This window comes from Aphanomyces astaci (assembly GCF_000520075.1).
Source record: "Aphanomyces astaci strain APO3 unplaced genomic scaffold supercont1.84, whole genome shotgun sequence".
NCBI classification, from domain to species: domain Eukaryota; phylum Oomycota; class Saprolegniomycetes; order Saprolegniales; family Verrucalvaceae; genus Aphanomyces; species Aphanomyces astaci.
In genome coordinates this window covers 71,115-97,937 of record NW_009798347.1, presented here as the reverse complement: position 1 = coordinate 97,937, position 26,823 = coordinate 71,115, and the positions used below count along the sequence as shown (strand labels likewise).

General features: G+C 53.0%; 11 protein-coding genes across 14 annotated transcripts; 5 read left to right on the top strand and 6 right to left on the bottom strand.

The window, feature by feature from the left end:
• Positions 1-344: 344 nt before the first annotated feature.
• H257_16327 lies at positions 345-1,883 on the top strand. 2 transcript variants are annotated; one of them, XM_009844705.1, is made up of 4 exons: positions 345-774; positions 820-886; positions 935-1,104; positions 1,159-1,883. In XM_009844705.1, exons 1-4 carry the CDS (start codon positions 363-365, stop codon positions 1,803-1,805), a joined length of 1,296 nt encoding a protein of 431 aa, XP_009843007.1. In that variant the 5' UTR covers positions 345-362; the 3' UTR covers positions 1,806-1,883. The 2 variants fall into 2 exon arrangements, with proteins under 2 accessions (XP_009843007.1, XP_009843006.1); XM_009844704.1 differs by having other exon boundaries at positions 820-1,104.
• A 351-nt stretch (positions 1,884-2,234) lies between these two features.
• On the top strand, positions 2,235-8,068 carry H257_16326 (hypothetical protein). The gene is made up of 10 exons (XM_009844703.1): positions 2,235-2,306; positions 2,371-2,620; positions 2,686-2,968; positions 3,022-3,633; positions 3,787-4,319; positions 4,422-5,117; positions 5,166-5,607; positions 5,671-5,805; positions 5,857-6,026; positions 6,072-8,068. Exons 1-10 carry the CDS (start codon positions 2,252-2,254, stop codon positions 6,298-6,300), a joined length of 3,405 nt encoding a protein of 1,134 aa, XP_009843005.1. The 5' UTR covers positions 2,235-2,251; the 3' UTR covers positions 6,301-8,068.
• On the bottom strand, positions 6,303-8,126 carry H257_16325. 2 transcript variants are annotated; one of them, XM_009844701.1, is made up of 3 exons: positions 7,209-8,126; positions 6,803-7,153; positions 6,303-6,519 (listed from the first exon to the last, which is right to left on the bottom strand). In XM_009844701.1, exons 1-3 carry the CDS (start codon positions 8,022-8,024, stop codon positions 6,340-6,342), a joined length of 1,347 nt encoding a protein of 448 aa, XP_009843003.1. In that variant the 5' UTR covers positions 8,025-8,126; the 3' UTR covers positions 6,303-6,339. The 2 variants fall into 2 exon arrangements, with proteins under 2 accessions (XP_009843003.1, XP_009843004.1); XM_009844702.1 differs by having other exon boundaries at positions 6,303-7,153.
• An 834-nt stretch (positions 8,127-8,960) lies between these two features.
• On the bottom strand, positions 8,961-9,744 carry H257_16324 (hypothetical protein). Its single transcript, XM_009844700.1, has 3 exons — positions 9,543-9,744; positions 9,231-9,487; positions 8,961-9,163 (listed from the first exon to the last, which is right to left on the bottom strand). The coding sequence occupies exons 1-3, from the start codon at positions 9,679-9,681 to the stop codon at positions 9,095-9,097; spliced, it is 465 nt and encodes a 154-aa protein (XP_009843002.1). The 5' UTR covers positions 9,682-9,744; the 3' UTR covers positions 8,961-9,094.
• Positions 9,745-10,769: 1,025 nt separating this feature from the next.
• Positions 10,770-11,469, top strand: H257_16323 (hypothetical protein). Its single transcript, XM_009844699.1, has one exon. It carries the CDS (start codon positions 10,917-10,919, stop codon positions 11,403-11,405), a length of 489 nt encoding a protein of 162 aa, XP_009843001.1. The 5' UTR covers positions 10,770-10,916; the 3' UTR covers positions 11,406-11,469.
• Positions 11,470-11,535: 66 nt separating this feature from the next.
• H257_16322 (hypothetical protein) lies at positions 11,536-12,858 on the bottom strand. The gene has a single exon (XM_009844698.1). It carries the CDS (start codon positions 12,767-12,769, stop codon positions 11,753-11,755), a length of 1,017 nt encoding a protein of 338 aa, XP_009843000.1. The 5' UTR covers positions 12,770-12,858; the 3' UTR covers positions 11,536-11,752.
• An 18-nt stretch (positions 12,859-12,876) lies between these two features.
• H257_16321 (aspartyl/glutamyl-tRNA(Asn/Gln) amidotransferase, B subunit) lies at positions 12,877-15,145 on the top strand. Its single transcript, XM_009844697.1, has 8 exons — positions 12,877-13,379; positions 13,426-13,811; positions 13,864-13,938; positions 13,990-14,175; positions 14,426-14,531; positions 14,593-14,693; positions 14,747-14,878; positions 14,950-15,145. Exons 1-8 carry the CDS (start codon positions 12,950-12,952, stop codon positions 15,091-15,093), a joined length of 1,560 nt encoding a protein of 519 aa, XP_009842999.1. The 5' UTR covers positions 12,877-12,949; the 3' UTR covers positions 15,094-15,145.
• A 161-nt stretch (positions 15,146-15,306) lies between these two features.
• Positions 15,307-16,362, bottom strand: H257_16320. Of its 2 annotated transcripts, XM_009844696.1 has the most exons (4): positions 16,294-16,362; positions 15,941-16,242; positions 15,765-15,891; positions 15,307-15,685 (listed from the first exon to the last, which is right to left on the bottom strand). In XM_009844696.1, the coding sequence occupies exons 2-4, from the start codon at positions 16,165-16,167 to the stop codon at positions 15,680-15,682; spliced, it is 360 nt and encodes a 119-aa protein (XP_009842998.1). In that variant the 5' UTR covers positions 16,168-16,242; positions 16,294-16,362; the 3' UTR covers positions 15,307-15,679. The 2 variants fall into 2 exon arrangements, with proteins under 2 accessions (XP_009842998.1, XP_009842997.1); XM_009844695.1 differs by having other exon boundaries at positions 15,307-15,891.
• A 76-nt stretch (positions 16,363-16,438) lies between these two features.
• On the top strand, positions 16,439-17,086 carry H257_16319 (hypothetical protein; the record flags this gene model as incomplete). Its single annotated transcript, XM_009844694.1, has 4 exons — positions 16,439-16,542; positions 16,596-16,653; positions 16,711-16,776; positions 16,821-17,086. 4 exons carry the CDS (start codon positions 16,439-16,441, stop codon positions 16,872-16,874), a joined length of 282 nt encoding a protein of 93 aa, XP_009842996.1. The 3' UTR covers positions 16,875-17,086.
• On the bottom strand, positions 16,864-23,186 carry H257_16318 (hypothetical protein). The gene is made up of 4 exons (XM_009844693.1): positions 22,382-23,186; positions 22,100-22,316; positions 18,701-22,031; positions 16,864-18,629 (listed from the first exon to the last, which is right to left on the bottom strand). Exons 1-4 carry the CDS (start codon positions 23,112-23,114, stop codon positions 17,049-17,051), a joined length of 5,862 nt encoding a protein of 1,953 aa, XP_009842995.1. The 5' UTR covers positions 23,115-23,186; the 3' UTR covers positions 16,864-17,048.
• A 2,083-nt stretch (positions 23,187-25,269) lies between these two features.
• Positions 25,270-26,208, bottom strand: H257_16317 (hypothetical protein; the record flags this gene model as incomplete). Its single annotated transcript, XM_009844692.1, has 1 exon — positions 25,270-26,208. The coding sequence occupies one exon, from the start codon at positions 26,206-26,208 to the stop codon at positions 25,270-25,272; it is 939 nt and encodes a 312-aa protein (XP_009842994.1).
• Positions 26,209-26,823: the final 615 nt, after the last annotated feature.

The following is a 26,823-nucleotide window of genomic DNA, read 5'->3' as shown; positions in this document are numbered from 1 at the left end:
GGTTCGCATGGTGTGAAAATCGAAGATCGTGGTGAATGCAATGGGAGCTGGGCAATTTCACGAGAATCAAATGCCTTCTTCTTGACGTCGGAACGGGACCCACGAGAACTACGGCCAGCCATCGCACGGTGCCACGTACTCCTTTGGGTGGTTTCGTAGATTTGCAGCATCTGATTCGTAGGATGTCGTACAGTCGTCGCACCAGCATTCCAATGCCTGATTGGCTGAAAAATAAACCATTATGATTGGTTATATTCAACGAATAAATATCATCTGTCTGTGCTGTGATTCGCTACTAAATTTCGGTGCTGTGATTGGTCAAAATATTTCATTGTATGTGTGTTCTGCCCTCGTCAAGCACGATGGCACCACCCACAACAACTCCACCAGTGTTCCACGTCAGCACACGGCACAGTGCCAGGCGACAGAACGCAGACAAGGAAGCGAAGAGGCAGGAAGGATTGGATCATCAAGCAACATCGCCGTTGAATGTAGCGACCGGGGGTGTTTCAGACGAATCGTCGGCACCAGAAAACCAACGAGACGCCGCGCCAACGAAAGCGTCCAAGCGGGCTCGGGTATCTGGCGAAGAGAACGAAGATGGCGAGGGGAAACATCCTCCGATCCGTAAAGCATCCATGAATTCCACGCGGGTCGACCTCATCTTGGGAAAGTACTTGGTGGGCGACGCCAACATCATGTGCATGGAGATTTTGCAACAAATGAACGACAATGCCGAGTCGTCGAGAGCCATGGCTGCGTCGAGACCACCAGGTAGCATCATTTCCACGATCCATGAATGTCTAACGACTTATTCAGTGTCCATCAACTGGTTGGAAGTGTCGGCCAACTTGCAGTACAAACACCACCTTCATCTGAAACCCCGGTGGGTCCTTTGGTTTCTCTGGAGTCGCCACGTCATATTACTGTGTAGGGAATGCCAAGACTTGTGGAAATATTTAGCCTACGACCACCCACCCTCTGTCGGGACGGACTTGTCGGCGCCGGACCTTCCCGTCGTCGAGGACCAAGTCGCCGCAGACTCGGACGTGGAAGATTTCAACGCTACCGCCGAGTTTCTGGCCGAAAAACGAACCCGTACAAGTATTTGCATACACTAGATCTATCTATCCCACATCCATCCCAACACGTAAGTAGTACACAAAGCGGCGGAATCAGCAGCCGACCCATCTCGTTCTACCGTGCAAGATGGCACGACTGCCCCGGAAGACAACCCGTCGACAACCCCAGCGTCCGTCGGTGACCCCTCGGAGCTCGGCTTGTTTCCGTCGTTTGACCCTTCTGGGTTTCTCCACTCGGACGCGGAGCTAGACATGTCGACGTACGTCCCGCTGCACGCTGTGGCCGAACAATTCATGAGGCGCCGCGAGCCGCCTCTTTCGCTGCCCCACAAGCTACCACAGCAGTATCACCCACCCATCCGGATGCAGCAAGCGTCCGCGGCGGGGGCTGGAGCGAAGCCGACGACACCACAATCGAGTAGCAACAGTTCGATGGTCCGCGCGCCGCCGCCCCAGCCGACCCCTTCCACATCTCCATTTGACATCTTCAAACGCATGTACACGGACCGGTCCGGCCTCGACGACATGAGCCTGAACATGCTCTTCGAACAGTCGCCGCTCGAGGTGCGCACGCGATGCCACCAGCTGGCCGCCCAAGACCTCGAACGGTACCAAAAGGAATGTCTGCGGCAAAGGCTGTATGAGAAATCCGTTCGAGGGTTGCATACCCCTCCAAACACTCCTCCTCGGGCCAATGCTGTCGTTCGGTCTGACATCATGTAAAAAGGGATACTACTAGTAGTACTACTACAATACCTCATGTGCTTAGGTATTCTCTTAAATCAGTACTATGTACTACACTGTATGAAATATGTGCAATCGTCCTAACGTTATTAACCCTAACGTTAATGGAAGTACAGTACTAGTACGAGTATAATTTACTACAGTACTTCAAGTACTAATAATAGTACGTAGTAACTTACTACTATTTTAATAGTAGTAAGTTACTATTAATATGATTAATACTTGAAGTACTGTAGTAAATTACTTCGAAGTATACTCGAAGTACTTCGAGAGTAGGATCATTTATAATAGTATTACTTCGAAGTATTATTCTATTAATACGATGTATTACTATTATTATTATTTGAAATAATCGTGATTTTTTTTTGCTGGATTCGTTTTGTTGACATATCCGAACGAATTATCCGGCGATAACGCAGCGTGCCATGTTTTCGTCAGGCGCCGCCGTGGACGCGTCCGCGTCGAAGGTGAAGAAACGTGGTAAGGACTACGACAAGACACCAGTCGTAGATGCTCATGATGGAAATCTCCTTTGTTCTCCTAGACTGGCTCAATGTTGGCCAAACCTATGCGGATACATACATCAGTGACGACGATGACGACAGCGACGACGACCATGCTGTTCCAGCAGCATCCCGCGAGGTCGTGACAGCGCGGACAGAGAAAAAAAAACCCGACGTAACCACTAGAAAGCCACATCCCCCTCCGAAGCAAAACGCCGTGTTTGAAATCGATCGCGGAGGCGACAAGAACAACCTCTTCTACGGCACTCTCGCTGACAAGGACATACCAAGGTATGCAGGTCCGCCGCCACAACTACGACATGTTTATGCGCGCCTCTCACATCCCTCGCATGCAGGTACCACCTCGTGAAGCGTCGGCGTAAACACATGGACGACTCGACATCGGCCGTGCGCTACTTTGACCCGACCCTCAGGCAACCCCGTCATTCCCGTCGGGTGAACTTTGCAGAAAGAGCGACCACCGCCGTCCCTCCGTTCGACGTGGCCGCTCCGTTCATCTCAGTCGAGCCATTTGCTGACGTTGAAGAAGACGATGCCCAGACGGACAACCAACGGCTGGAAGCGCTCGTGATGGCGGAAAACAAGCGGTTCAACGAAGCCCTCCGACAGACCCCCTCTGTACGACGCCCTTCTCGTATCAATGATGTCTCACACTATTTGGCGGTGGCTAGAATGTCTCGTTGTGGATCAAGTACATGGCAGCGCAGGAGCGCGAAGGCGGCGCGTTCGTGCGCCACAAGCTTAAGCAGCGGTCGGCGGTGCTGGACAAGCAGCTCGCGATTTTGCAAAAAGCCAAAGCGGCCAACCCCACGTCCGTCGAGTTGCACGCCATTACGTGGCTCATGTGTCTGCAAGCTCCAGAAGAACTGGCCAGTCGACTTGAGCAACACCTGCTCACGGCCCCCGACAGCGAACTGCTATGGCTGCTGCTTATCCAGCAAACCCAGCAGCAGTTTAGCTCGTTTTCCCTGCCCAAGATGCGAAACCTGTACGCCAGACTCATCCAAACCCTCCAGCTGTCCACCCAACCCGACGTGAGCGCGAGCCTGGTGCTATTCTACACCCAGCTCTGCTCGCTTGAGGCCAAGGCCGGGTACACGGAGCGATCCGTCGGGCTCATGCAGGCGCTGCTCGAGTTCAACCTGGGCATGCCCCGTGCGTTCGTGCTCGGATCGAACGCCGCATCGTTAGATGAGCTCAAGCACGAGTTTCAAGCGTTTTGGGAGCTCGACTTGCCCCGGTTTGGCGAAGCAGGACATGTGACGTGGGCGGCGTGGCACTCGGTACGCACATGTAGACTAGTTGTGTCCACTACTTGATGTATGAATGAATACCTTTGACGGATACGGTGCAAAGTGCACCGGCTAGAGTGATATGTATATATATATCCCCTGTAAAAGGTTACTGATATATATGTATATATATACCTTGAACAGGCAAAAGAAGCAGCTACCGCTGCCCCCACGACAACCCCCGGCGACCACCACCTGACGTACGCGTCGGACTTGTTGCCGTCGATGCAAAAGTACATGCACACACTAGAGACCCGCGTCCAGCACGAAGTAGTGGCCATGCAACCGCCAGTGCACTTGAACAATCACCTGTCTTGTCGGCATCACCACCAGCCTAGCCACGTCGTTGAAGGTGATGCCAGTCGTAGTAGCCAAGCACAAGACACTCGGGATGAGTATGTGTGGAGTAACTTGCACGGGTACCGCATTCCAATCCAAGACGCTCAAGACTCGGCCGAGTACGAGCGCATTCTGCACGAACTCCAGTCAAATCGGCCACCCAAGGTGAAGAACACGGTAGCCAAGCAGGCCAATATGGTGGCGGATCGCGACGAGCGGATGGACGCGGCGGTGGTGGCGGACGACGACCCGCATGTGCAACTGCTTCAAGAAGAAACGATTCTGCATGCGACGCAATGGCATCCGCTGCACCCCCGCGACCCTACCCACGCTTCCTTGTGCGTCCCTTTGTTCTCTATAATATGTTGACATATATCGTTTAGAAGCTATTTTAAAATTATCTATTTATTACATATATATATTTAAAATTGTAATCGTAGCATCCAAGCCCAGCCAGACCGCGTGCTCTTGTTTGACGAAATCCAACCGTTCTTGTTTCACGTGCCCGACACGTGGCACCGCGACCTGTTGCTGTCATACTTGGACCAGGTCGGCGTCAAGTCGTCGGCGCGGCTGTCGTCGCAGGTGCTGCAGTGGCAGTATCAGGACGACGTGTTCCCTTGGTTTAACGACATGGTCACGACCAGCTGTCAAACGTTCCAGAACCATGTGCCGCCGACGCCGGGTATCGATCGCTTGGCCTTGTTGCAGAATGTCCTCCATGATGCGCTGGCGATTTCCCCCGATACCCTCGCCGACCCGTCGAAAGCGACGCACGTGCGTCATCTGCTGTGGCAAACGCACCAATATGACCTTCTCATGGAGTTTGAAACCAAGCTGGCGATGCATATCAGTCTCCCGGACGCCCCGCGGGCGCTGGCCAAGCAGCTGCTCGCCGCCGCCCCCACCGACATGACGCTGTGGGAGCAGTACGCCATCATGGAGTGGCGGCTGCAAAATGCCAAGCAGGTCGTCCGCATCTGCGACAGGACCGTCGAGTCGCTCCCGTCGACGTCCGTCGAACAGCATCGGTTCCTATATCTCCGGTTCCGCGCCCAGATAATGGCCGAGCTGCCGTGGACGGATCGGTCCGTCTGGTGCTGCGTGTACATTGTGGCCAAAGCGTTTTTCCCCGAGTACAGTACAGCCTGTGTATTCTGCCAATATCACATACTTTGCAATAGGAGCGTGCCAGAGCCGGTAGCTAAAGCGTGTAAAAAAGTCGAGAAAGCCATGACGAACGAGTATGCGGCCATGGTGCCGGCGGCCGCGCTGCGACTAGTCCGCTTCCGATTGCAGGCGCAATTAGACCAAGCGCTGCTCACGACCTCCACCCCCTCGTCGTCGTCGTCTTCCCAGCTTCCGATCCTGCCGTACGTCGTCTACACCCACGCGCTTGTCTTGTACGCCGTTGAAGGGCTCTCGTCTGCGACAAAGTGCTTTCGCAAGTGGATCGATATGGCCAAATCCAATTGCCAGCAGCACTCGCGCACGTTGGCGCCGGATGCGTGGCGACGAGTGATGGAGTGGCTCGTGGCTGCGTATCTGGACTTTCTTTTGCGCACGGGGGGCGGTCGGCAGTCGCCTCGACAGTGGCGCCACGTCACACAGTTGGCCATGCAGTTGGTATGTGCGACGACGTTAAATGTGTGACGAGGAACGGCGACTGTGTGTGACGATGTGGGGTAGGCGCCAGACCACCCCGTGTTTGTCCACTTGTTTGTCGACGCCGAGCAAAACAACGCGATGAGCCAGCAAGTGCGCCGCCAAGTGCAGGCCGCCGTGGCCTCCAGTCGATTGCATTTCGATGCCGCGTCCCCCATGGTACATAAGTAAAAGTCATGTTTTGCCAATCAATTCACCATTGTATTGTAGGTGTACTTGATGGGACTTATGGGCGAAGTGCATCGCTTGAAGACTGCCAACGAGCTGGACGTGCGCGAGTCGTGCTGTGCACTGCATGAATGGGGACCCGTGGCCATCGGCCGCATTCGGCGGCTCTTTGAAGACGCGATGGATGACACGTCCAGCTGGCGATCCCATGGGTACCATCCATGAAGATGATAAGATGATGTATGCATGTGCTCTAGGTCGGCTTTGCTGTGGCGCCTCTACCTTCGCTTTGAAGTCCACGCCGGCCAAGTCCAAGCCGCGATCAAAGTGTTTTACCGAGGTATTCACAAATGTCCATGGAGCAAAGCGCTGTATCTGGACAGCGTGCGCATCCTGCGGCCGTACCTGTCGGACCAACACATGGCGGACATCGTCGGGTTGGTTGTGACCAAAGAGCTCTACCTTCGGTACGAAGGTGGCGAATAGTATCGTAGAATAGTTGATTAGTAGTACTAGTAAAGGCTATTAAATCACGCCAGGTACAAATACTGCCTGGACATGCGTCTTGTACGTGGTCCAGTCGTCGCCGTACTTTTCGCGGCAACTCGTGTCATCACGGACCGCGCGATGCACGAGCAGAATGGCAAAGTAGATGGCGTAGTAGTACGGCATGATGCTTGCGCTGCCAGTGTACGCACACCACGCCTACAAATATATATATATCAAACGTTATACAAATCGACACAGACAATCGACCGACCAATCAAAAGCTAGAAAACGATGTCAATTAGCCAATCAAATACACTCCTGGAACATCCATCGAAATAGTGTGAGACTATCCATAGTGTGAGCACACATATCGTACGTACAACATTCCGCACAAAAACTCGACTGATATGGATTTGGTGAATCAGCACAAAAATAATATTCATGACGTTATTCAATTTTTGGGTGACACCACATGATATATATATATATATATAGTTACCAGCCCCATGCACCAGTCGCCCGTGTAGTTGATCTTGCGCGCCAAGCCCCACCATCCCGACACGAGCAGCTTGGTCCCGCGCTTCGTGGGCATCCACTTCAAGTGCTTGACACTGTCGCCGTGGGGGTCTGTTCGGAACGCGTCCTTTTGGGCGTTTGCCCCGCGAAAGATGGCGTACCCCAACATATTGAGCGCGACAATGGCGGCAATCACAGGAACGCTCAATTGCGGGTCTCGGTCCACAAGGTACCGCGCCTGCAACGAGTACGTGAACGGCACCCACGTAAGGTCTCCGAACGCCAGCATGTAGCCAAACCCGTCGGTCGTGATATCCATGGTTGTGAGCACGCACTAGAAGGGGTATAAAAAACGGGTAGCAAACACGTAGCAAACAAAACCACCGAACCTTTTCGTGCCACAACGCGTCCCAGACGTACAGGAGTTGAAAAAACACGACGCACGCCATGGAATGCGACACCGTTCCGTGGAGCTCGAGCTGTTTGGCCAGCATGCCCAGGTTGAGCACTGCCCAGCCAATCAGACCGGGTCGGAGCTCGCAAAAGTACTTCAAGTCAAACGTGCCAGTGGATTGCGTGCGAAAGTTGAGTTCGCGGCCGATGAAAAAGTTGAACACGGCGGACGGCGACGTGCCCTGCTCGGCACATAGGACGTCAGGGCGGCGGAAGGATACGACGTACACGAACACGCTGATCAAGAAGGAGAGGAGGATGGCGCCGACGGCCAGGTGGAGGTAGTGGTCGTACGCGTACGTCAAGGGCGCAACGCCTTGAAGATGGCCAATGGCGACGATGGCCATGGACAGCCAGAAGCACGTGTGGCCGTTCACTTTGTACACCAGTCGGTCCTTGGTCGGCAGCACCACTCCGTTGTGAAACTCACCCGGTACCAACCGTTCCAGCAGCACTTGCAACCCAAACCATCCAAACACAACCGCAATGGCCTTCGCGTCGACAAGATCGCTCCACGACAACGTCGTCGTGACTTGGATGTACAGCTCCCCAAAGTCAAATCGGTTGTCAATGCAGTACGACGCATTGCACCCAGCAAAGAGGAATACGACCACGACTGGCAAGATGCACATGATGACGAACGATCCAATCGGACCGCCAAAGTCATACGTGAATGGCTTGGAGTGCTTGGACTGTTCCGACGCTGCTGCCGCGGCGGGTGGCGTTGCAGCCGCCGACTTGCGTTGGTGCATGAGGTTTCGTTTCAAAATGGTCGTGCCGTCGCACTGCGTAGTCGTCGCAGAGTAATTCAAGTGATTACTGTGGAATGCTTATCCGGACACTATTAATTGCGAATTTTGCCTTTATATTATTGCAACAAATGTTATGCCCAATCAATTTCCATTGCCAATTTTACAGTTCCTGTAATTCGTCGTTAATTGAAATGAAACATAAAATACGAGATAAACTTACGCTGACGCAACTGGCACATTGATCTGCCCTTGATCGATTATAGTTCTCAACCATTCAAAGCCAGCCCCCAGGGAATCCGCTAAGTAACGAACCACTCATGGCAAGGTTGCCTAAGTTATAGTAAAAAGGAAAGGGATTCTTGTGGGGCTACTATTATTGATAATAATAATACTATTAATACGTAGTATAATACTTCAAGAAGTCTCTTCGTGCACATGAAGTCCCAAATATGGGTCAATTCGGTCCGTAATTCGTATGTCATCGCCGGCATCGATCGTGAGGTTGTGCAACACCATGCAGGTAACGATAGTTCGACCACAACTTCTTGGAGTTTTCATCGTCAAGGTACGCTTCAGGACACGCCACCTCCCTTTCAGGCCACCGAAGGCCATCTTGACGACGATCCGTGAACGAGACTGAAGATAATTGTATCGTGATTCACTTCCGGGCATCCCAGTGTATATCGGGTAGGGTATCATCATGTATGTGGCAAGGGTGTATCCAGCATCACCGATGATATGCAAGTACGCCGGCAAAATAGCTAGGACACGTCGCCCCAAGCTCGACATATGCCACACATTTTTGTCACCGCACGACCCCGGACGCAGAGAGTTCTTCATAAATCGCCCACGGCCGTCTACCGTCGCTTGCAAGTTAATCGCGGCGAACCCTTTAGGACAAATCCAACTAATGCATATCAATATATCAATATTTTACATCTGTTTAAGTATTAATGCATTCAAGTATTACCCGTCATATTCATACGGCTTTTCCATTCTAAAAATAGAACCATCAACTGCCCCGCCGATGTTGGGGAATCCAGCTCTGCGCTCGAATTTTGCAGCATTGGCTATCCATTGTTGTTCACCTGGGGGAGTCGAATAGCGGACGAACTTAACGCAATAATAAGATCCATGACCTATATACGAATGAAACTTATAAGAACATATTATCACGACAATAATAATATCCTATGATATATAAACCTCATTCACGTTGATAATTGTCGTGGCGTTTGCGACCCCGAACAACGCTGCCGTTACCGCGAATCCCCCTTCTTGAGACAAGTAGCTGTGTGTCATGGCCACCCTTATCCGCATGTCGACAAAGGCGTTCATAGCTGGTAAGCGATGACCTTGATCGTGCGCGAAAACTTGGAGACGATACACAATTTGGTCAAATGTGCACCTGCTGACACGCAAGTTGCGCTTGTACCACCCAACTCCTGGGCAGGCTTCGACGCCTGTGACGTAGAACAGTTATAGTAGTGAAACGATACTGGCACAGGGCAGCAATACCTTCCCAGACGTTGTTTCGAATGGAGTAAACATTCATCCGTGGCTTCTTGTGTGATCTACCATCGTGTCCGACAAAGGCGACGACACAAGCTACTGCTGGAAGTGTAGTTGCGAATGCTACGATATCCCCGGCCTCCATTGTGCTTCAGCGGAAACGGGTTCGTGGATACTGACCCTCAAGTTGCTATCCGGTATCCATAATAATATGGGACAACTTTTCACCTCATTATTAATAACTTGTTGATAATTAATACATACTCAAATTCAAGTCAAACCAACCACTTTTTCAAAAAGTTGGTATTCCATGAACTTTTTATATAAGTGAGTGCCCACATAGTTAACGAGGAAAAGTGGGAGATTCATTACTTCAACCAGGCCCTAACTGTAAGGTAACGTAACGCATCGAATTCTCGGAAACTTTTTGACGCAAATTTTCAATTCCATCTCATACAAAACCTCGAGTATCAGAATTTCAAAGACGCGTTCTATTGGCAAAATATCGACCGAATTGACCTATTAAAGCTGTGGCACGGAACTGTGTTGGCGTAGTACTTCGAAGTGAGAATTTTTCAGATTGAGAAATTCGTCGAGCAAAATTTGGACAAGCGATAGTGGTCCTGCATCAAGTGATAAAGTGTTGACGATGCACGTTTTTGCAATACTGTACCCCCAGAGTTACGAGACTTCAAAAGTAGAAGTACTACGTACAGTACCGGTAGTAGTAGGACAAGCTGGGCGGAAATTAGTACATGAAACTCCTTCGCCACACAGTGGATGCTGCCGTAAACGTCGTTTGTAGTTGACTGTGTGTGACCGTACGCTGCTGCGTCCACTACATGCCTCTACATGGACATGTACCACGTGCAAAATCAGCAAATCAATACAGTCACCTCAGTCGTCCAAAATCTGCAGCAGCATGTGGAGATTTCTTCCATCAAGGCAACGAGACCTCCATGACAGGAGCATCTCGGGAAAGTATAGCGGGAGTGTGGATACATATCGTCTGAACGCTTGGCTGGATCGACCAACATCCGATGTGCATCGGTTCTGCATTCAAATAAAACATACCAATGCCAGCTACGACATGCCAATCGTCTACATTGTGCCATCTCTGCCACCTTCCAGCCATGCGATAGAGAGCCTCGGCGTCGCCATGATGCCAGTGACGGCCGTTGAACCTCTCGACCTTGATATAAGTAGTACCTTGCTTTTGCAATGGCCCGCCATATACAAACGTCCAGTGTCCTTCTTCCTGTGTAGTATTTCTGTATCTAGAATTCGAGGGCTGTAACGTCGCACCCCACCACCCCTCCAGATGGATGATGGCACACTTGCGAAAACGAATAAAACGCCCATTGTCGCTGGCCCACTCCCATGTCGCCATCGCCGTCTTTACTAGCACGCGCCACCTCAGCCATCCCTGCTCCAGCACAGCCAACGTCTCCTGCGACGATGACGAAGCGGCTCGCGTTCACGACGGCCACCATTTACGTGTTTGACCTGGACCATGGCGGCAGCGCCTTGCCAGCCGACACAGGGCCACCCGTGGGACTCGCCCGTCACCACTCACGCCAAGAGCGCATCGACCTGACGTCGCCAGTGTCGTGGGCGACAAAGCGAAGCCGCGTGCGCAAATTCGACCACAACGAGCGCATGAATTTGCTCAAAGCGGCCAACTACTCGATGAAAGAAATCGCCGCGTTTTGCTTTGACGCGATCGATATCCGAAAGTCGCGACTCGCCACCCTCGACGAAATCGAGGCCAAGCGCCAAGCGCGGCGGCGGAAACTCATCCACAACGCCCGCCGACTACCGCAACACACCGCCGACGACTGTCCACTGGAACAAGACACGAAAACTTAACCTTTGTTCATATACTTTGTACTTCACAGTACACTTACGTACTACTTCGAGTACAATATTCGTACAGATGTCCTCGCATCTTGTAGCCATTCTAACACGGACACATGCAAGTCTAGCACATTCAATACAACGTGGCATCATACTGAACGTCCTATTATACGGTAGCTGGCAACTGCTAGAAGTACCCCATTGACCTACTTACTGTATAGCTGTCAAACCACCTCGTCAGATAACGATCTGTACGTTGAGCATACAGTACAGTACGGCCGAGTCAGGAATCCGCCACCTACGTGACATCTACATTCAGACAACATCAACATCCATGTGACGATTGCATCAGGGCAAGCTTAATGGGCCACTTCCAACATGATCTTTCCGATGTGGGTGCTGGTCTCCATGAGGGCATGCGCGGCGGCGGCGTCTGCCAGCGGAAACACTTTGTGCACGGCCGGCTTTATCACCGTCTTTGCTTCCAGCAGCGGCCACACGCGGTTCTTCAAGTCGGCGGCGATAGCAGCTTTGAACGGCACTTCCCGCGCCCGGAGCGTCGAGCCGGTCAGCGTGAGGCGGCGCCGGAGGATCTGCGCCAGGTCCACTTGGGCCGCCGCGCCTCGTTGCAACGCGATCATCACGAGGCAACCGTCGGTGGCCAAGGCGTCGATCTCCCGGGGAATATAGTCGCCCCCGACCATGTCCAAGATGACGTCCACGCCGCGGCCGTCCGTCGCCGCCTTGATCACCGCAACAAAGTCGTCCTCGCGGTAGTTGATGGCCACGTCGGCACCGAACGCTTGGCACTCGCGGCACTTGTCCGCCGACCCCGCCGTCACGAACACGCGATGGCCAAAGGCCTTGGCCAACTGGATGGCCGTGATGCCGATGCCGGAACTGCCGCCTTGGACGAGAAACGTGTCGACGCCGCTCAACTTGGCGCGTTGAAACACGTTGCTCCATACCGTGAAGTACGTTTCAGGCAGCGACGCCGCTTCGATGAACGTCCATCCGTTGGGCACAGGAAGGCAATGGGAGGCCACCGCCGTGGCGTACTGGGCGTAGCCACCCCCAGACAACAAAGCGCATACCTTGTCGCCGAGCTTCCAGCCGGACGATTCCGCGGTGGTGTTGGGTCCAAACCCCACAATTTCGCCCGCCACGTCCAGGCCGAGCACGTCCGACGCACCTGGAGGGGCAGGGTACGCCCCCTTGCGCTGCAAAATGTCGAGGCGGTTCAAGCCGGCCGCATGCACCTTGATGAGGACCTCACCATCGCGTGGCACAGGAACGTCGCGGGTGGAAATCTGGAGGACGTTGGCATCCCCAGGGGCAGTGATGTGGATGGCTTGCATGGTCGTTGGTGTCGTCATGGCTGTGTTCGAGTTGATGAATTGGAAAATGATCCCAAACGGTGTGTACGATGTACTGTGCTTCGTCGCCGTTCGAACGTCATCGTCACTCCGACGTCATCCTGAGTGGGTTTTATCCGGAGGTGGACATTATCCGGATATTCCATCACCAATTGGACTCGACTCGTTGCGGCCATCATCATGTCGTTGGCGAAGTGGGAAGTGTGTATTGGTCTGGAGATCCATGCGCAGATTCTGTCGGCGTCCAAGCTGTTCTCAGGCTCGAGCGCGGCGTCCAAGTCCGCGGCCTTCTTGCCGAACAGCCGCGTGTCTTTCTTTGATGCGGCCATGCCTGGAACGTTGCCGTCCTTGAATCGGTCATGTGTCGCCCAAGCCGTCCGCACTGCCCATGCATTGCAGAGCGACGTGAACCTTCAGAGCGTGTTCGAGCGAAAGCACTACTTTTACTGTGACTTGCCATTGGGGTACCAGATCACGCAGCAACGCGCGCCGATCGCCTCGAACGGCATCCTCAAATTCCACGTCAAGGACACTGCGGGCGACACCGTCGCGCGCAACACCAACTTTTCCAGCCGCAAAGAGAAAAACGCGGCCCAGAAACAGCTCGCAGGTACACTTCGTTTCCGAGCATTCCTCCTCCTCACTTCTTCACGCAGCTGCCGACGCCAACGAGTGGGTCGAGAAGCAGGTGCGCATCAACCGCATCCAGATCGAGCAGGATTCCGGCAAGAGTTTGCACACGTTGGACGCGACGCACGTCGATTTGAACCGCGCGGGGACCGGTCTCATGGAGATCGTGTTCGAGCCGGACCTGCGCAGCGCCGCGGAAGCAGGCCAAGTGCTTCGGGAAGTCCAGCATCTGCTTCGTCACATCGGCACCTGCGACGGCAACATGGAGGACGGCTCCATGCGCTGCGACTTGAACGTGAGCGTCCGTCCGAAGGCGGCAGAGGAGCACCCGTTCGGCGAGCGCGTGGAGGTGAAGAACATGAACAGCATCCGCCACCTCATGCGGGCCGTCGAGTTTGAGATGGAGCGCCAGGTACTGTCTCGTCAGTTGATTTAAATGTGTGACAGAGCGAGCACACGCCCAGGTGCGGCACATCGAAGCCACGGGGCTGCCAATCGAGAAGGAGACGCGGACGTTTGATGCCGCGACTGGCATGACGGTAGGCGGCTCCTGTGATGAAAGAAGCATGATGGAGCGAGCGGACATGTAGCGGCGCATGCGATCCAAGGAAGGCGCCAAGGACTACCGGTTCTTTCCCGAGCCGGACCTGCCGCCGCTCGTCATCTCGGCCAGGTTTGTCGACGACGCCAAGGCGAGTCTGCCAGAGCTGCCCGACCAAATGAAAGCGCGCCTCGGTCGCGACTATGGCCTCTCGGCCTACGAAAGCGCCATCCTGGTAATTATATATATTGTTTATTGTGCTTTCAAGTGAAATTTCATTGTGTTGTGGTTTCTCGTTGGAATTTAAATCGATTTGATTGGCTACTTCAGATGAGCTCAAAATTATTAACCAATAAAAACCCATTTCTCAATGAAATTCAACCAATCAGATCGATTGTCGATCGATTTGGTCGATTGCACCCCCTCCCCAAATTTGTATCAAATCGACAATAATATGATTATTAATTATTCTAACGGTGTGGTAGGTCCATACCCCGCACGCTGTCGCGTACTTTGAAGAGGTGGCCACAGGCCGACCGCACCGATTGGCGTCCAACTGGGTGCTCAACGAACTGTTTTCGTTGCTCAAAGGTACATCGCAACGACGAATATATATATTTGTGTTATAGATTGATCTTTGTGTTGGCTGTAGCGACCAACACGGATATTCGCGAGAGTCCTGTATCCCCGTCTCGACTGGGGGAAATGCTGGATTTGATCGTTGAAGAAACGATTTCTGGCAAAATTGCCAAGGTATGTACATATTGCTGGTCAATTATATAAATATATATGTATGTGTCGCATAGGAGTTGATCCAGCACATGTACTACGAAGACACGACGGGGCGGCCTGTGGACATTGTCGAGCGCAACGGGTGGAAGCTTATCACGGACGACGAAACGTTACGCGCGTATTGCCGCAACGTCGTGACCAACCCGGTACGTGTCAGCCATTCATTGGACTATCGGGGATCGAGTAAAGAATGACTGGTTGGGGTGCGTCTGGGTAGAATAATGCCAAGAACGTGGCCGCATTCCAAAGCGGCAAGGCGCAGCTGTTTGGGTACTTTGTCGGGCAAGTGATGAAGGACTCTCAGGGTCGCGTCCATCCTGAAAAGGTGAACGCGATTCTGCGGGCGATGCTAGAAGCGTAGGCGTTTCTGATAAACGAATGAATGCACAACGAGATGCTGCAGACGTCTGTCGTCGTACATTTATATATGTGCAAGAGTGTTGGCTTTCAACAATATGGACACTACAACTGTAAATATAGCAGCCACACTATCACTACCCTGTGTCGCACACTACAATACAACGCCGTGTGCTCTTACACTATGTATGTATATATACTAGTACATCGAGATTGACGTCAAACGAGAATGAATGTATGGGGATTTTTCACTAGTGCAATGACCAACGTTCCGGACAACACTATTTGGAGTTTACGACAGATTCCGCTGCTCTTTTCTCGATAGTCGCAGAATATCAATGCCTTCCCCACGAAAGTCGGCGTGGTAGTCGCCTTTGGGAACGACCGCCACATCAAACTCCTTTTTCAGCTTGAAAAAGAACTTGGCTTCTGACCCGTGGCGCTGCTTGTACGCGACCAACGCCACGGTGGACGGCGACGCCAGCAAGTGCCGCAGCGACAGCAGCAGCGCGTCGTACGCGGCTTCGTACGGACATGCGATGATGTCGGCCCCCAGCACCACATCGAAAGCCCCGAGGGCGTCCACGTCTTCACCCCTGTCAATCGAAATTGTTGCATGGCGAAACGTCAGAGACAAAAGTACGAAAGGAAATAGTGTATTCTTGGTGAATGTACCAGAAATGCTTTGCGGCGTGGCACGAAAAGGTCGAAGTGGCTTCGGGGGGCGTGTTGGTGTCGATGTTGTGCTGGGCTAGCGTCACCACGTTGGCGTCGCCGTCGGTCGCAAGTACGTGGCTGGCTCCTAGGCAAGAAAGGTGAGCTCCCTTGAGGAAACGGGCAGGATGCACCACCTGCATGGGCAGCCGCGATGGCCACCAAGCCGGTCCCGCACCCGAGCTCCAGGACACGCCGTTGCCGGACGATGGAAGGGTTCGTGATGAGGATGTGAGGTTAGGAGTAGTCGGGAAGGATGAAAGACAGGTCGTATCTGTGGATGTAGAACGCGAGCATCACCGCCGCATTGTATACGTGGGCTCCGAATCCCAGCTCGGTGCCGCCGCGACCATCGGGCTTCCATTCTTGCTTGATGTGGATGCTGATGTCATCCAAGTGGAACAAGCGCTCGGCCGCCAAGTGGGCAGCGTGAAATGGACTACATCATGTCCATGACAACGGATATGAATGGACGCGCAATGCAGTGTACCTCGTGTACGAGAACGGCACGATCGCCATAGCACTCTCATCACAGTTGGTTGCCATACTGGATGTCGACATGGCTTATAAATAGTGTTGGTCACTCCAAATTAGTGTGTACTCCAGCAATTGCCCTGTCTATCCATTCGACAATCATGACACGATATGTCAAGTCCACGTCCGAAGTCCTGCGATTGTACCGCGAGATTCTTCGGACAGCGCGGAGATTCCAGTGGCCGAATGAGCAAGGGCAATCTTGGTAGGTCTCTTGTCTCGCCCGTGGTCCATGGCATGATGGAGACTCATGCGCAGGGCCAAGATCTTGCAAGCCAATGCCCGCATGGAGATCGAACAATCTCGACACGACACGGTGGGCCAGTGGATGTATAGATACCATGTAGCATTCAACCAAGCCAACTGTCTGTAGGACTCGGAACTGATTGCTCGCAAGGTCTTGGCAGGCTGGGAATGCTTGCAGCAAGTCCAGGAAAAGGTTTGAGTTTGCCCTTGACTTTGCTCATGGTTGCCCATGTATAGATGGCCGACAAAGCTCGGTCTTTGCACGACCAGCAGCAACAGCCAGAGAAATAAGATCGTAATCGACGTTTAACGCGGGAATGCATGGTCAGTATAACTACCGGTGGCAGCCCGCCTCTTAAATCAACCACGTGTCAAATCACCTTTACCGTGCAATCTGCCACGTTCAATTCTCAAAATGGCACTTCTTTGCATTTAAGCAAACATGGCCATCAGACCAGACAGTTGCTACGGCATGGCTTGGTAGTGGTCGCCCGCTGCTGCCTTTTCCACGCCCCGCGCGACGCCCATTTCTTGGGTTTGCTGGGACGCAAAGTTGTTGAAGATTTGCTCGAGGGTGGTCTGCGACACGGTGTACTCCTTGACGTGCAAGTCGGTTTTGGTCGATTCGATGAGCGAAAACACGTTGGACAGCGCCAGCGTGTGCTTGGCACCGACCAACTTGAACCGCGACAGGTCGTTCTGGCGCTCCAATAGCAGCACATTCGGCTCCCCAAAGCTCTGGCCCAGGTACGCCGCCATCTTTTCAAAGCGGTCTTCACTGAGCCACCACGCGCAAAAGTCCCGCACGCGGACGTAGTCGTTGCGGCCGAGCGATTCCGCCAGCACATACCCCGTCGCATGCTCCATGCTGATCTGGTCGGCGCGGTGGGGTTTGGCCAACGACGCACACACGTCCACCAGCTGGTCCTTGGTCAACGTGGCCACTCCTTCCAGCGAAGGCGACGTGCTGATCATGTGGTCCACGTCGGCAGACAGCACGGGGGCCACCCAGACATGCATCATCATTCCGTCGCCAAAGCGGTTCTTCAGGTGCTGGATGCTGCCAAGGCAGCTCAACGACCCGCCCACCATGATACCCACGCGGCTGCACAGCGCCTCGCACTCCTCCATGCTGTGCGTGGTCAGCAGAATCGTCGACTCTTTGCTGCGCGTGGAAATGTCGGCAATGACATCCCACATGAACCGACGGGACACGGGGTCCATGCCCGTGGATGGTTCGTCCAAGAAGATGATCGGGGGCGACCCAATCAGAGCGATCGCCACCGACAGCTTGCGCTTGTTGCCGCCGCTCAACGTCCCGGCCAACTTGTGCTCAAAGTCGTTCAAGTTCATCTGGTCCATTTTGTCCTTGACCGTGTCGCAGATGCGTTTGGATGGCACGCCCTTGATGGACGCAAACAGTTCCAAGTGTTCACGAACGGTCAGCAGGTCGATCAGTGCGTCAAACTGTGGGCAGTACCCGATCAGCCGACGCACTTCGATCTGCTGCGACATGATGTCAAACCCCCCGAGGGTTGCCGAGCCAGACGTCGGCAGCACGTCCCCCGTGAGGATCTTCATCGTGGACGTCTTGCCGGCGCCGTTGATCCCGAGGTAGCCAAAGCACTCGCCTTTGGGCAGAGCCAGCGTCAGGTCGTTCAGACCCACCTTTCCGCCCTTGTACACCTTGCGCAGGTGCTGCATGACCACTGCGTAGTCATCCACGTCTCCGCCAGCCACGCGGCGCCCTTCTGCCGCCACGTCGTCGTCGATGGTCATGGGGGCGGACATCACCACGGGGTCCTTTGCGATCATGGCCTTGATCTTGGGGAAGCTCAGGGCGTAGTCAATGCCAATTGCGACAAGGGGAAACACGACGGCTTCCCCCGCCAAGAATGCAATCTCCCACCCCGTCACATCCAGGTCGAACGAGCTCTTGGTGCTGGTCGACGAGAACAAACTGTTGAGGAGACTCTGGACACTCAAGTTGTTGAGCGCATTGCCCAGATTGAACAGCGGCGACAGCCGCCAGATAAACTTGAGCGACTATAAACATCACGACCCCCATCATCATCATCATTATGGTCAGCATGACGCATATAAAGCACCCCCCGTACCTTGTTGATCTCGGTCGTGCTGGCCACCACGTCGAGCACTTGCGATATTGTCATCAACACCACGCCCAAAAATATGTTGACCATGATCACGTACGTCTGCGACGACGCGCTGTCGACAAACAAATACGACAGGCAGTAGCAGAACGAGCAGAGCGCAAACCCAAACAGTACAAATACGACCGCCACGGCCGCAAACGGCTGCGACGTGCACGTGGCGCAGTCTTTGCCCGTGAACGGAGTAATCTCAAACAAGTAGATCACCCCCAGGCCAAAGCCGCCCGGAATCGCGTAAAACAGCAGGTCCCACGCGTACGTGGCGAGCCAGAACGCCGGCAAACTCACGCCACTGACCAACTGTTGGTGCTTGGAGTTGTGCGTCGGGTGCTTCTCGTGGACGAGGTACGGCACGATTGACGCTGTGAAGAATGCAAACGCAATCGCGATGAAAATGGTCGCAATGAACGACAGAAACGTCGTAAAGAGCAGCTTGGACGCCGACGTGAGCGGCAGCGGGTGGCTCGTGACTCTTAAAAACACGGGGCTAGATGATGATGCCGACGATGACGACGACAACGACTGCACCAACGCGTGGTCTAGCATGGCTTTGTACACAATGGCCGAGTGCGTGGCGGTCGTATTGACCATGACGTTGTACCCAAACACGTTGACCGCGGGATCAGATTGGGCCACAAACCCGCCAAACTGGACGAGGTTGTTGTTGCTGTTGTAGGCTTCGCGGAACGCTTCTTCGGCCGCTCGCAGGCAGAAACCCGTCGTGTCGGTCTCGTTGATGCTCGGGTTGGTGTACGTGACGTTGAACACGGTCGGCGTCGACGATGTATAGACTGGCAGGGCAATGTCCAGTCGCTTTCCATTGGCAATGTTGGCAAAGATGTCGCTGCAGCGGCCCCCCGCGCAAAAGTACGGCGTCGCGCCTCGTTGTTGGGGATATCCGTCCGTGTTGACCGCCATCGCCATGTCGTTCTTGGTCAGGGAGCTGTAGTTGAGCAGGAGCACCCCCAGCGTCAAAAACACAACCGGCAGAAGCGCCCCGAACAGCACCATGCGCTTGTCCCGTCTGGCGGTGCGGAACCGCTTTAGAAACAGCGCGCGAAAGTGATCTGCGAACCGGGGCGTCTGCAGCGCAAACGGTTCGGGCTTGACTGCTGCCACGTGGTCATTCCGAGGTTGCAGAGTGTGCTGCTGGCCCACGTCGCCCAGCTCGGCCACCTTGATGAACACTTCTTCCAACGTTGTCACAGAAATGCCGTACGAGAGCACACCCAAATGAGCCAAGTTGGCATCCAGCTCGACAAACATAGGCGCAAACAAGTGCGAGCAGTCTAATGGGAGCTGAAACGACACTTCTGTGCCCACGTTGCTGAGCACTTTGGCAGTGTCGACGTGGGATCGCACGAACGCCATCAGCGCATCCGTGTCGCAGTCGTCCGTCTTGACGAGCGAAAAGTTGTAGCCGGCGCCATACCTATTCTTGAGGAACAAGGACGACCCACAGCATCGCAGCTCCCCTTCCGCCATGATAGCAATGCGGTCGCCCAAGATGTCGGCTTCGTCCATAAAGTGCGTGGTCAACACGATGATGCGGTTGTATCGGTTGTTGAGGATGATTTCCCAACTGCTGCGACGGCTGTACGGGTCCATGCCAGACGTCGGCTCGTCCAGAAATACCACCTGACTGTCGCCCAGCAACGCAATCGCTAGACTCAACTTGCGCTTCATCCCCCCCGACAAGTCGCTGGCCTTGACCTGACGCTTCTCCGTCAGCCCCACTTCGACGATTTTGGCGTCTACTTGAGCGTCGAGGTCGGCGCCTCGGTACCCCTTGACCTGACCGTAGAACGACAAGTGTTCGTGTACCGTGAGTTCGCCGTACAGAACATCGTGCTGCGGACACATGCCCAGCGAACGGCGGATGGTTGGCAGGTCCCGTCGCAGCGACAGACCGTGGACGGTGGCGTCGCCGCTCGTCGCTGGAATCATACCCGTCAGCATGGAGATCAGCGTTGTCTTGCCGGCGCCGTTGTGCCCCAATAAGCACGTGATCTGGTTCTTGTACATGGTTAAGTTGATACCTTTCACCGCGACCTTTACTCCACCAGGCACGGCAAACACTTTGCGCAAGTTTTGAATGGAAAGGGCGTCGCCCGACGTTTCTTGTAGCCGCATGTCCAAGCCCATGTCTTCCATGGGAACGTCCTTGTCGTTGTCATGCGTATCGGCCAACGCATAAGTCGATGGCGGCGCCTGGCGCGACTTCATCCAGAACGTGCACGGAAAGTGCCACGGCAGCGGCACCCCATACTCTTTCGGGACCACCAGCTCAAAGTACATGCCCAAGAGCGTGTACAACACCACGTCCACCGCGAGCATCCATAACGACGTGGCAAATCGAAAGTTGTTGAATGGATCGCTGGCATTTGCAAACGATAGGCCGAGCGAGTTGGTCTCGGCACTCGCGAGCGCCGACGTGCCAAAGCTCAGCGCGACGGGGGCCAAGAGGCAGCTCCATGTCTTGACCCGTTCGTCCGTGTCGGGGGTGAACGCGGCTGAGACGAGGTACATGCCGAAGAAGCCGATGATGCCAACGTACGCGCCTGTGCGGGCCTTCGAGAAGAGCGCGCTCACCATAAACCCGTAGCTGAGCACGGCCAGCCCAAACACAAAGAAGAACACGAACGACAGGAGCACGTTCGTGTTGGGGAAGAGGTTGACGCTCCCGGCCGCCGCCTGCAACACTGCCGCCGCCAAGAACACCCCGCCGTACGTGGCGTACCACGACAGCACGATCGCACGTTCGGAGACGCCCATGATCTTGAGCAGTTCGCGGGACTTGGTCTCCTTCTCGTGGATGAGCGCCACAAGCACAGACGAGATGGCGTACAAGTACGAGATGACAAACACGAGCGCAAAGTACCGGTCCACAAGCGTGTAGAACGGCGACGACGTGTACGCTTGGATGGGCAGGGGGAAGACGGCGCTGCCGAGGACTGGCTGCGGGGCCTGTCGAAGTGGTAGCGCCAGCAGTTCCAGGGCCGCGTCGTCCATCCGGGCCCACGACAACGCCAAAGACGAGATGGTGGAGTTGTTGTTGTTGGTGACTCTGACGAACGCGTTGGCAGAGTCGACGAGTTTGTTCAAGTACAGGTCGTTCTGGACTTGGACCAGGAACCGACTGTCCAGCGATCCGTCCTTGACGCGGCTGTTGGTTTGCGTGCACTCGCCCGAGGTGGTCGTGCCATTCCACACGGGTACACACGTGGCAAACCGCGCGACTGCTGTCTGCAGCGTCATGAATCCTCGTTGCGTATATCTACATCATCATCCACAGCCATATTGCCATGAAGAAGGAAATGTGCTGATGGCGGAGATGGAGGGTACCGAGAGTAAATGGACGTGGTAATGGAGCGCTGGTACGGGTCGTACAGAATGCGGCTGGTCTTGGGGACGTCGCCCATGCTGCCTTGTCGTCCCGCGGTCGAGTTGAACCGAAGGGTATAGTCGATCGAGCCCGCGACGCCCAGGGTCGTGGGGTGCTCATTGAAGACCAACCCGGCGAAGATCTTGGGATTCGACGAGTCCTTTCCGTACGTGTTTCCTGTTGATCTCATGTCATGCTAATATGACACAACATGCAGCTAGTAATACTAGCTAGCGACGTACCTGTGACGTACGCGTCCAAGGCGTCGGTCGAGTTGAAAAAGATCACCGAGTCGTTAAACCCAGGGATTGTCACGTTCAACCCGCCGCTGCGCCCGACGTCTACGCGAGGGTACCATTGACTCAGTGTCGCTGCAAAGTAAGATCGCGTGAAGGCATTGTCCGGGATAATGGCGAGCTTGTAAGGTACGACCTTGCCGCGGCATTCTCGGGGAAGTGCGTTCGGTGACGTCGGGTCGACGTTGACGGCGCCTTGAAACACGACTCTGGTCTGGCACGCGCGGCGATCGGCCGACGTCAGTTCGTTCATGCGGATGCCGTCGGCAAAGGACGTGGCCGCGAGATTCACCAAGATACCAGACATAGTGGTTTCCGTGAGAAAGTACTTGGGGGTGCGGAAGGTTGAGGACGACGATGTGAGCAGATCCGACAGCGACGGCGTGGGTTTCGCGAACAGGTTGAACGTATTCCCTTCCGTCGGCCCAGTGGAAAACAAAGACGTCGCGGGAGCTTCCGACCACCCTGCAGGAATGCGGACGTTGTCGGTGAGAGTCTTGAGACCTGCCAAGAGGACGATGAACGCGACGGGCAACAGGACTTCAAACGCCCATTTGATCGGATGCTTCTTCTTGAGGAGATAGTTCTTCCACAGGAGAGCACGTGTGTGGCTGCGAGGAGCGCTCGACACCGCCGTTTTCCCGATACCTTCCGCCGACGGCGGACTTCTTGAGGACATTTCACGTCGTTTGTGCAAGTGCAAGTGCCGCCACGGAAATTCGTGTAAAAATTCAATCAAATCGAAATCGTTGACTAATCCAGGGCCATTTCAAGTTATTTCATACATTTAATCCCTGGAAATTGGAACATGTCAGTATTTACGATGAAAGGATGCAAGAAACGTTAAAGTCCAATGTTATTAAGAACTCTTTTTCGGACCGTGGTATCGACCGGTATCAGATTATACAGTGAACTCGGTATTACTACTAGTACGTAGTAACTTTTGCACTCCAAACTATATTAGAGTTTGTATGGAGCCATCAATTATCAGTTTTGGAATTATTTTCTTCCAATTGTACAGGTGGATGTTTACTACTGCATTCACCCCGTGTGATTGGCGAATCCTATGCTAAAAATATTCATTATGTACTCTGAGCATATACTGAGGTACTGCTACTACGTAGTACAAGTAATATACATCAATTGTTGACACAGCACCAAAAATTGTGAGACTGTCTGACTTTTAGCCAATAGCATCTCGATATTTCGTGTTGGCCTTGTATGATTGGATATGATAATACTCGTCTCTATATTTTATCACACGTCTCAATGTTGAAGTCTGGTCAGTTATTTTCAATCTCAAACAAAAAAATACAAGTATTTAAATAGAATATCAACTAGAAACCTTTGACGCTGTCCGGCCATACATGCCTACGGGAGCATCACGGCAGTTGTGCATAGCTATGTGATACATGGAAGTACTCACTTTAGAGCCATCGCTACCGTAGACAATGAAGCAGCAGCGTATTGCTCCTCGCAACGAGTGGATGGCATCCACTATGCCTCTACTACTGTTGTGATCCACAGCAGTGAATTAAAATGTGACTGCATTTTTTTTACGCTGACTAATTAAATTCATGTAAGTTTTTATTACGTATTGCGAAATGCATGCAATTATATTTTTAATCAAACTATTTTGCATATTAATTTAATCGGATACAAACATCAAGGTTTTTAAGGAGTGTCATGAATTGGTTCACCTCAAAAATCGTGACCATAAAGCTCAAAACGTTTAATTTCGATACAAATCTGAAATGTAGTCCAATCATCCTGAATGATACGTCAAAAAATGGTGGCTTTTTATATTCTATTTTGGTGCTATCAGCATTAAAATAATCGTTCTCGTTCTCGAGTTACTGGGATTTGAAGTCATGGCCAAAACTTGACCAAAAACAGTGTCAATAATTGATGCATTACCTGAGTATATTATCAAACTTGAAAAATACGAGGTAGAGCCATTTCGAACGACTTTTTCACCGATGATTCCCCAAGCGAGGCGAGCTTCTTGTTCCGCGCAATGGCCAAGTACTTGGCCTTCTTGGTGAGCCAAGTCTGCCACGTGGACCATGCAATCCCGTCAATGGCGCAAATGGCACTGGCTGAAAGTGGGGAGTTCTCGTACGCACGCAGAAGCTTGATTCTGTCCCGAAGCTGTAGCCTTTTTGGACGCGCTGGCGGAGGATGGGTGCTTGCATTTCATAATTTGAATTATTGGAGTTACGTTTCGAACCAATAGGCGATCGTCATGCAGATCACCTTTTGCTACCCAATCAGCAGCTAGGTCATAATTTTGCATTTTCGCCGCGACAAACATGGAAAGGATCAGATGAATAAAAATATGAATAAAAATATGGGGGTACCACGTTTGCGAGTTCTTACCGAGTGTACTTGAGACTGTGAAGTACTGTACTACTACCTCTGTTTTCGAACTATTGCGAGCGGAAATTCAACCACATTGTAAAAACAAGTGTACAGAATCTAAATTTAATTAATTTCATCTTCTGAGCTGAGGTCTGAAATCACAGTCAGGTTGCTCAACAGAACTGCCACCTCTTCTAACCTTCCTTCTTCCTCAAGTCTCAAGTTCATCATGTCTAACACTAACTCGTCGTCTTGAGTCTCTTTGCTACGAGGAATTTTATATCTATTGTCACCATCGTATGCAATAACAACGTTCATGACACGTCGTAATGTCAAAAAGGTTTTGTCCAGTGTCATGGGCGACAATAACTCAAACGAATCTTTCACAGCAACAATCAACTCCCCCATCGTCTGACACTCGAGGGATTGTTGAAGTGTCTGAATAGAGTTAAAGAAGCATAGGTCGAGAACATTTAGGTCAGGCGATTGTGGTGGTTGGTTTCGTATCTGAATGTCCCAACCTCCTTCTGACGCTGCACGGACAAACGCTGGGTCTTCTGGTGCAATGTGCGGACGCGCATTGTCTTGTTGAAAGAACACTGTTCCCGTTCAACGCCGCTTGGCCAGCGCCAACTTGACTTCAACGCGGGCAGCACTTTGCGCACAAACGGGTCGCGGTAAACGTCTCTGGTGACGGTGATGCTTGTCAAAACTTCAGTCCCCGCTGGTCGGTTGACGCTGTTTCTTGTTGCAGGTTTTCGCTCCACGATTTCCCAACAGCCCACTTTGCCATCCCACCCTTGTCTGGGGCGAGCCACTGCGACCAGAAACATGACCTTGGTGATATGCGACTTGGACTGCAGGTGCCGGGGTATGATGTTCTCGTCATGCCACACAAGAAAGCGCCGTCGCAACTTGGTCATGTAGAACCACTTTTCGTCCAAGTGAACCACGTCTTGCATGTCACTGATGACGTCCTTGGGCGGCTGAGTTCTGAATTGCAAGCAAAATTCCCGGCGTGCTTCTTTTTGCTTTGGTTTGAGACACGGCCTTGTCCAACTTGATTGCCTTGTCATCCACTTTCTCTTGACAAACGTCCACAGCAGGTACACAGACAACCCAGTAGCAGCGGCAAGGGATCGGTACGTTTGACGCTTGTGTAGCGGTACGTTCTTGATTCGTTGCTCGATGTCTTCAGGAGCGAACTTTGTTGGTCGGCCTGTCTTGCCCTTCAAGCGTGCGGTCACGTCCGCTATCCCACCAGACGTCTTGGTGGCCTTGCCTCGCTGGAAGATGCGCCGCCCCGTCGAATGATGCACACCGTACGTTGTGCAGACCGAACGAACAATATCCCTTGAGAGCTTGCCGTTCACGCTTTTTTCGAGCAGGTCTTGATACAGCGAAACCCTCATCTCATCAGTCAAATTTGACTTGGTTTTTGTATTGGATTTTGTCATGGCGCTTGGACTCCTACCTCTGCGCAGCCATTCGTTGGCACACCACTCGATGAGTCGCGGCCTCTGGCCTACACTCTGTGGAAAACGGACTTCTTGTCCCAGGCGACGACACGTGATCTGGCGGGATTCTACATCGAGCCCAACCATGTTCCTCGTGGCAACCGGCTCGAAGCTCTCAAGGTCAGCAAGACCTACCTCGAACTCGATGAGATCGACAACTGGGAATTTTTTGTTGTGGATATTTCCTTATCTGAGTATGATCGTAATTTGCGTTTGGCGGAAATCAAAGCGCACACAGCCGCCATTCAGGTCAAAGCGATCAACGTTGAGGCGGGCAAGAAGCTTGCAGCTCAGTGCTCTGCCGCGCACACATTCTTAGTGTCTGCCATCTCGGTTAACCTTCGTCGCCTCTACCAGACGACGGTGTGTCCCTACTCGCTCTTTGAGCTTCTTAAGGTTCGTTTCGAATCTAACCCCATGGACAACAACCCCACCGTCATTGCCAACCACCTCCGAACTCTCAAGGTCACGGAAGAGAGTTGTATCGACACTCTGGCTGTTGAGCTCACT

Coding starts and splice junctions, on each gene's coding strand:
- H257_16327 (XM_009844704.1), top strand. CDS start 363: ATGGCACCACCCACAACAACTCCACCAGTGTTCCACGTCAGCACACGG. Junction 775..819: donor GGCTGCGTCGAGACCACCAG/GTAGCATCATTT, acceptor CGACTTATTCAG/TGTCCATCAACTGGTTGGAA. Junction 1,105..1,158: donor CGAAAAACGAACCCGTACAA/GTATTTGCATAC, acceptor ACACGTAAGTAG/TACACAAAGCGGCGGAATCA.
- H257_16325 (XM_009844701.1), bottom strand. CDS start 8,024: ATGCACCAACGCAAGTCGGCGGCTGCAACGCCACCCGCCGCGGCAGCA. Junction 7,154..7,208: donor ACGCGTTGTGGCACGAAAAG/GTTCGGTGGTTT, acceptor TACCCCTTCTAG/TGCGTGCTCACAACCATGGA. Junction 6,520..6,802: donor GCGACTGGTGCATGGGGCTG/GTAACTATATAT, acceptor ATATATTTGTAG/GCGTGGTGTGCGTACACTGG.
- H257_16323 (XM_009844699.1), top strand. CDS start 10,917: ATGTCGCCATCGCCGTCTTTACTAGCACGCGCCACCTCAGCCATCCCT.
- H257_16326 (XM_009844703.1), top strand. CDS start 2,252: ATGTTTTCGTCAGGCGCCGCCGTGGACGCGTCCGCGTCGAAGGTGAAG. Junction 2,621..2,685: donor GCTGACAAGGACATACCAAG/GTATGCAGGTCC, acceptor CCTCGCATGCAG/GTACCACCTCGTGAAGCGTC. Junction 5,806..5,856: donor TCGATGCCGCGTCCCCCATG/GTACATAAGTAA, acceptor ATTGTATTGTAG/GTGTACTTGATGGGACTTAT.
- H257_16324 (XM_009844700.1), bottom strand. CDS start 9,681: ATGGAGGCCGGGGATATCGTAGCATTCGCAACTACACTTCCAGCAGTA. Junction 9,488..9,542: donor TCGAAACAACGTCTGGGAAG/GTATTGCTGCCC, acceptor TCTACGTCACAG/GCGTCGAAGCCTGCCCAGGA. Junction 9,164..9,230: donor CAATTATCAACGTGAATGAG/GTTTATATATCA, acceptor ATTCGTATATAG/GTCATGGATCTTATTATTGC.
- H257_16321 (XM_009844697.1), top strand. CDS start 12,950: ATGTCGTTGGCGAAGTGGGAAGTGTGTATTGGTCTGGAGATCCATGCG. Junction 14,176..14,425: donor CCTACGAAAGCGCCATCCTG/GTAATTATATAT, acceptor ACGGTGTGGTAG/GTCCATACCCCGCACGCTGT. Junction 14,694..14,746: donor TTTCTGGCAAAATTGCCAAG/GTATGTACATAT, acceptor TGTGTCGCATAG/GAGTTGATCCAGCACATGTA.
- H257_16318 (XM_009844693.1), bottom strand. CDS start 23,114: ATGTCCTCAAGAAGTCCGCCGTCGGCGGAAGGTATCGGGAAAACGGCG. Junction 22,032..22,099: donor ACCACGTCCATTTACTCTCG/GTACCCTCCATC, acceptor ATGATGATGTAG/ATATACGCAACGAGGATTCA. Junction 18,630..18,700: donor GCACGACCGAGATCAACAAG/GTACGGGGGGTG, acceptor TGATGTTTATAG/TCGCTCAAGTTTATCTGGCG.
- H257_16322 (XM_009844698.1), bottom strand. CDS start 12,769: ATGACGACACCAACGACCATGCAAGCCATCCACATCACTGCCCCTGGG.
- H257_16320 (XM_009844695.1), bottom strand. CDS start 16,167: ATGGAAGCCCGATGGTCGCGGCGGCACCGAGCTGGGATTCGGAGCCCA. Junction 15,892..15,940: donor CATCGCGGCTGCCCATGCAG/GTGGTGCATCCT, acceptor TTTCTTGCCTAG/GAGCCAGCCACGTACTTGCG.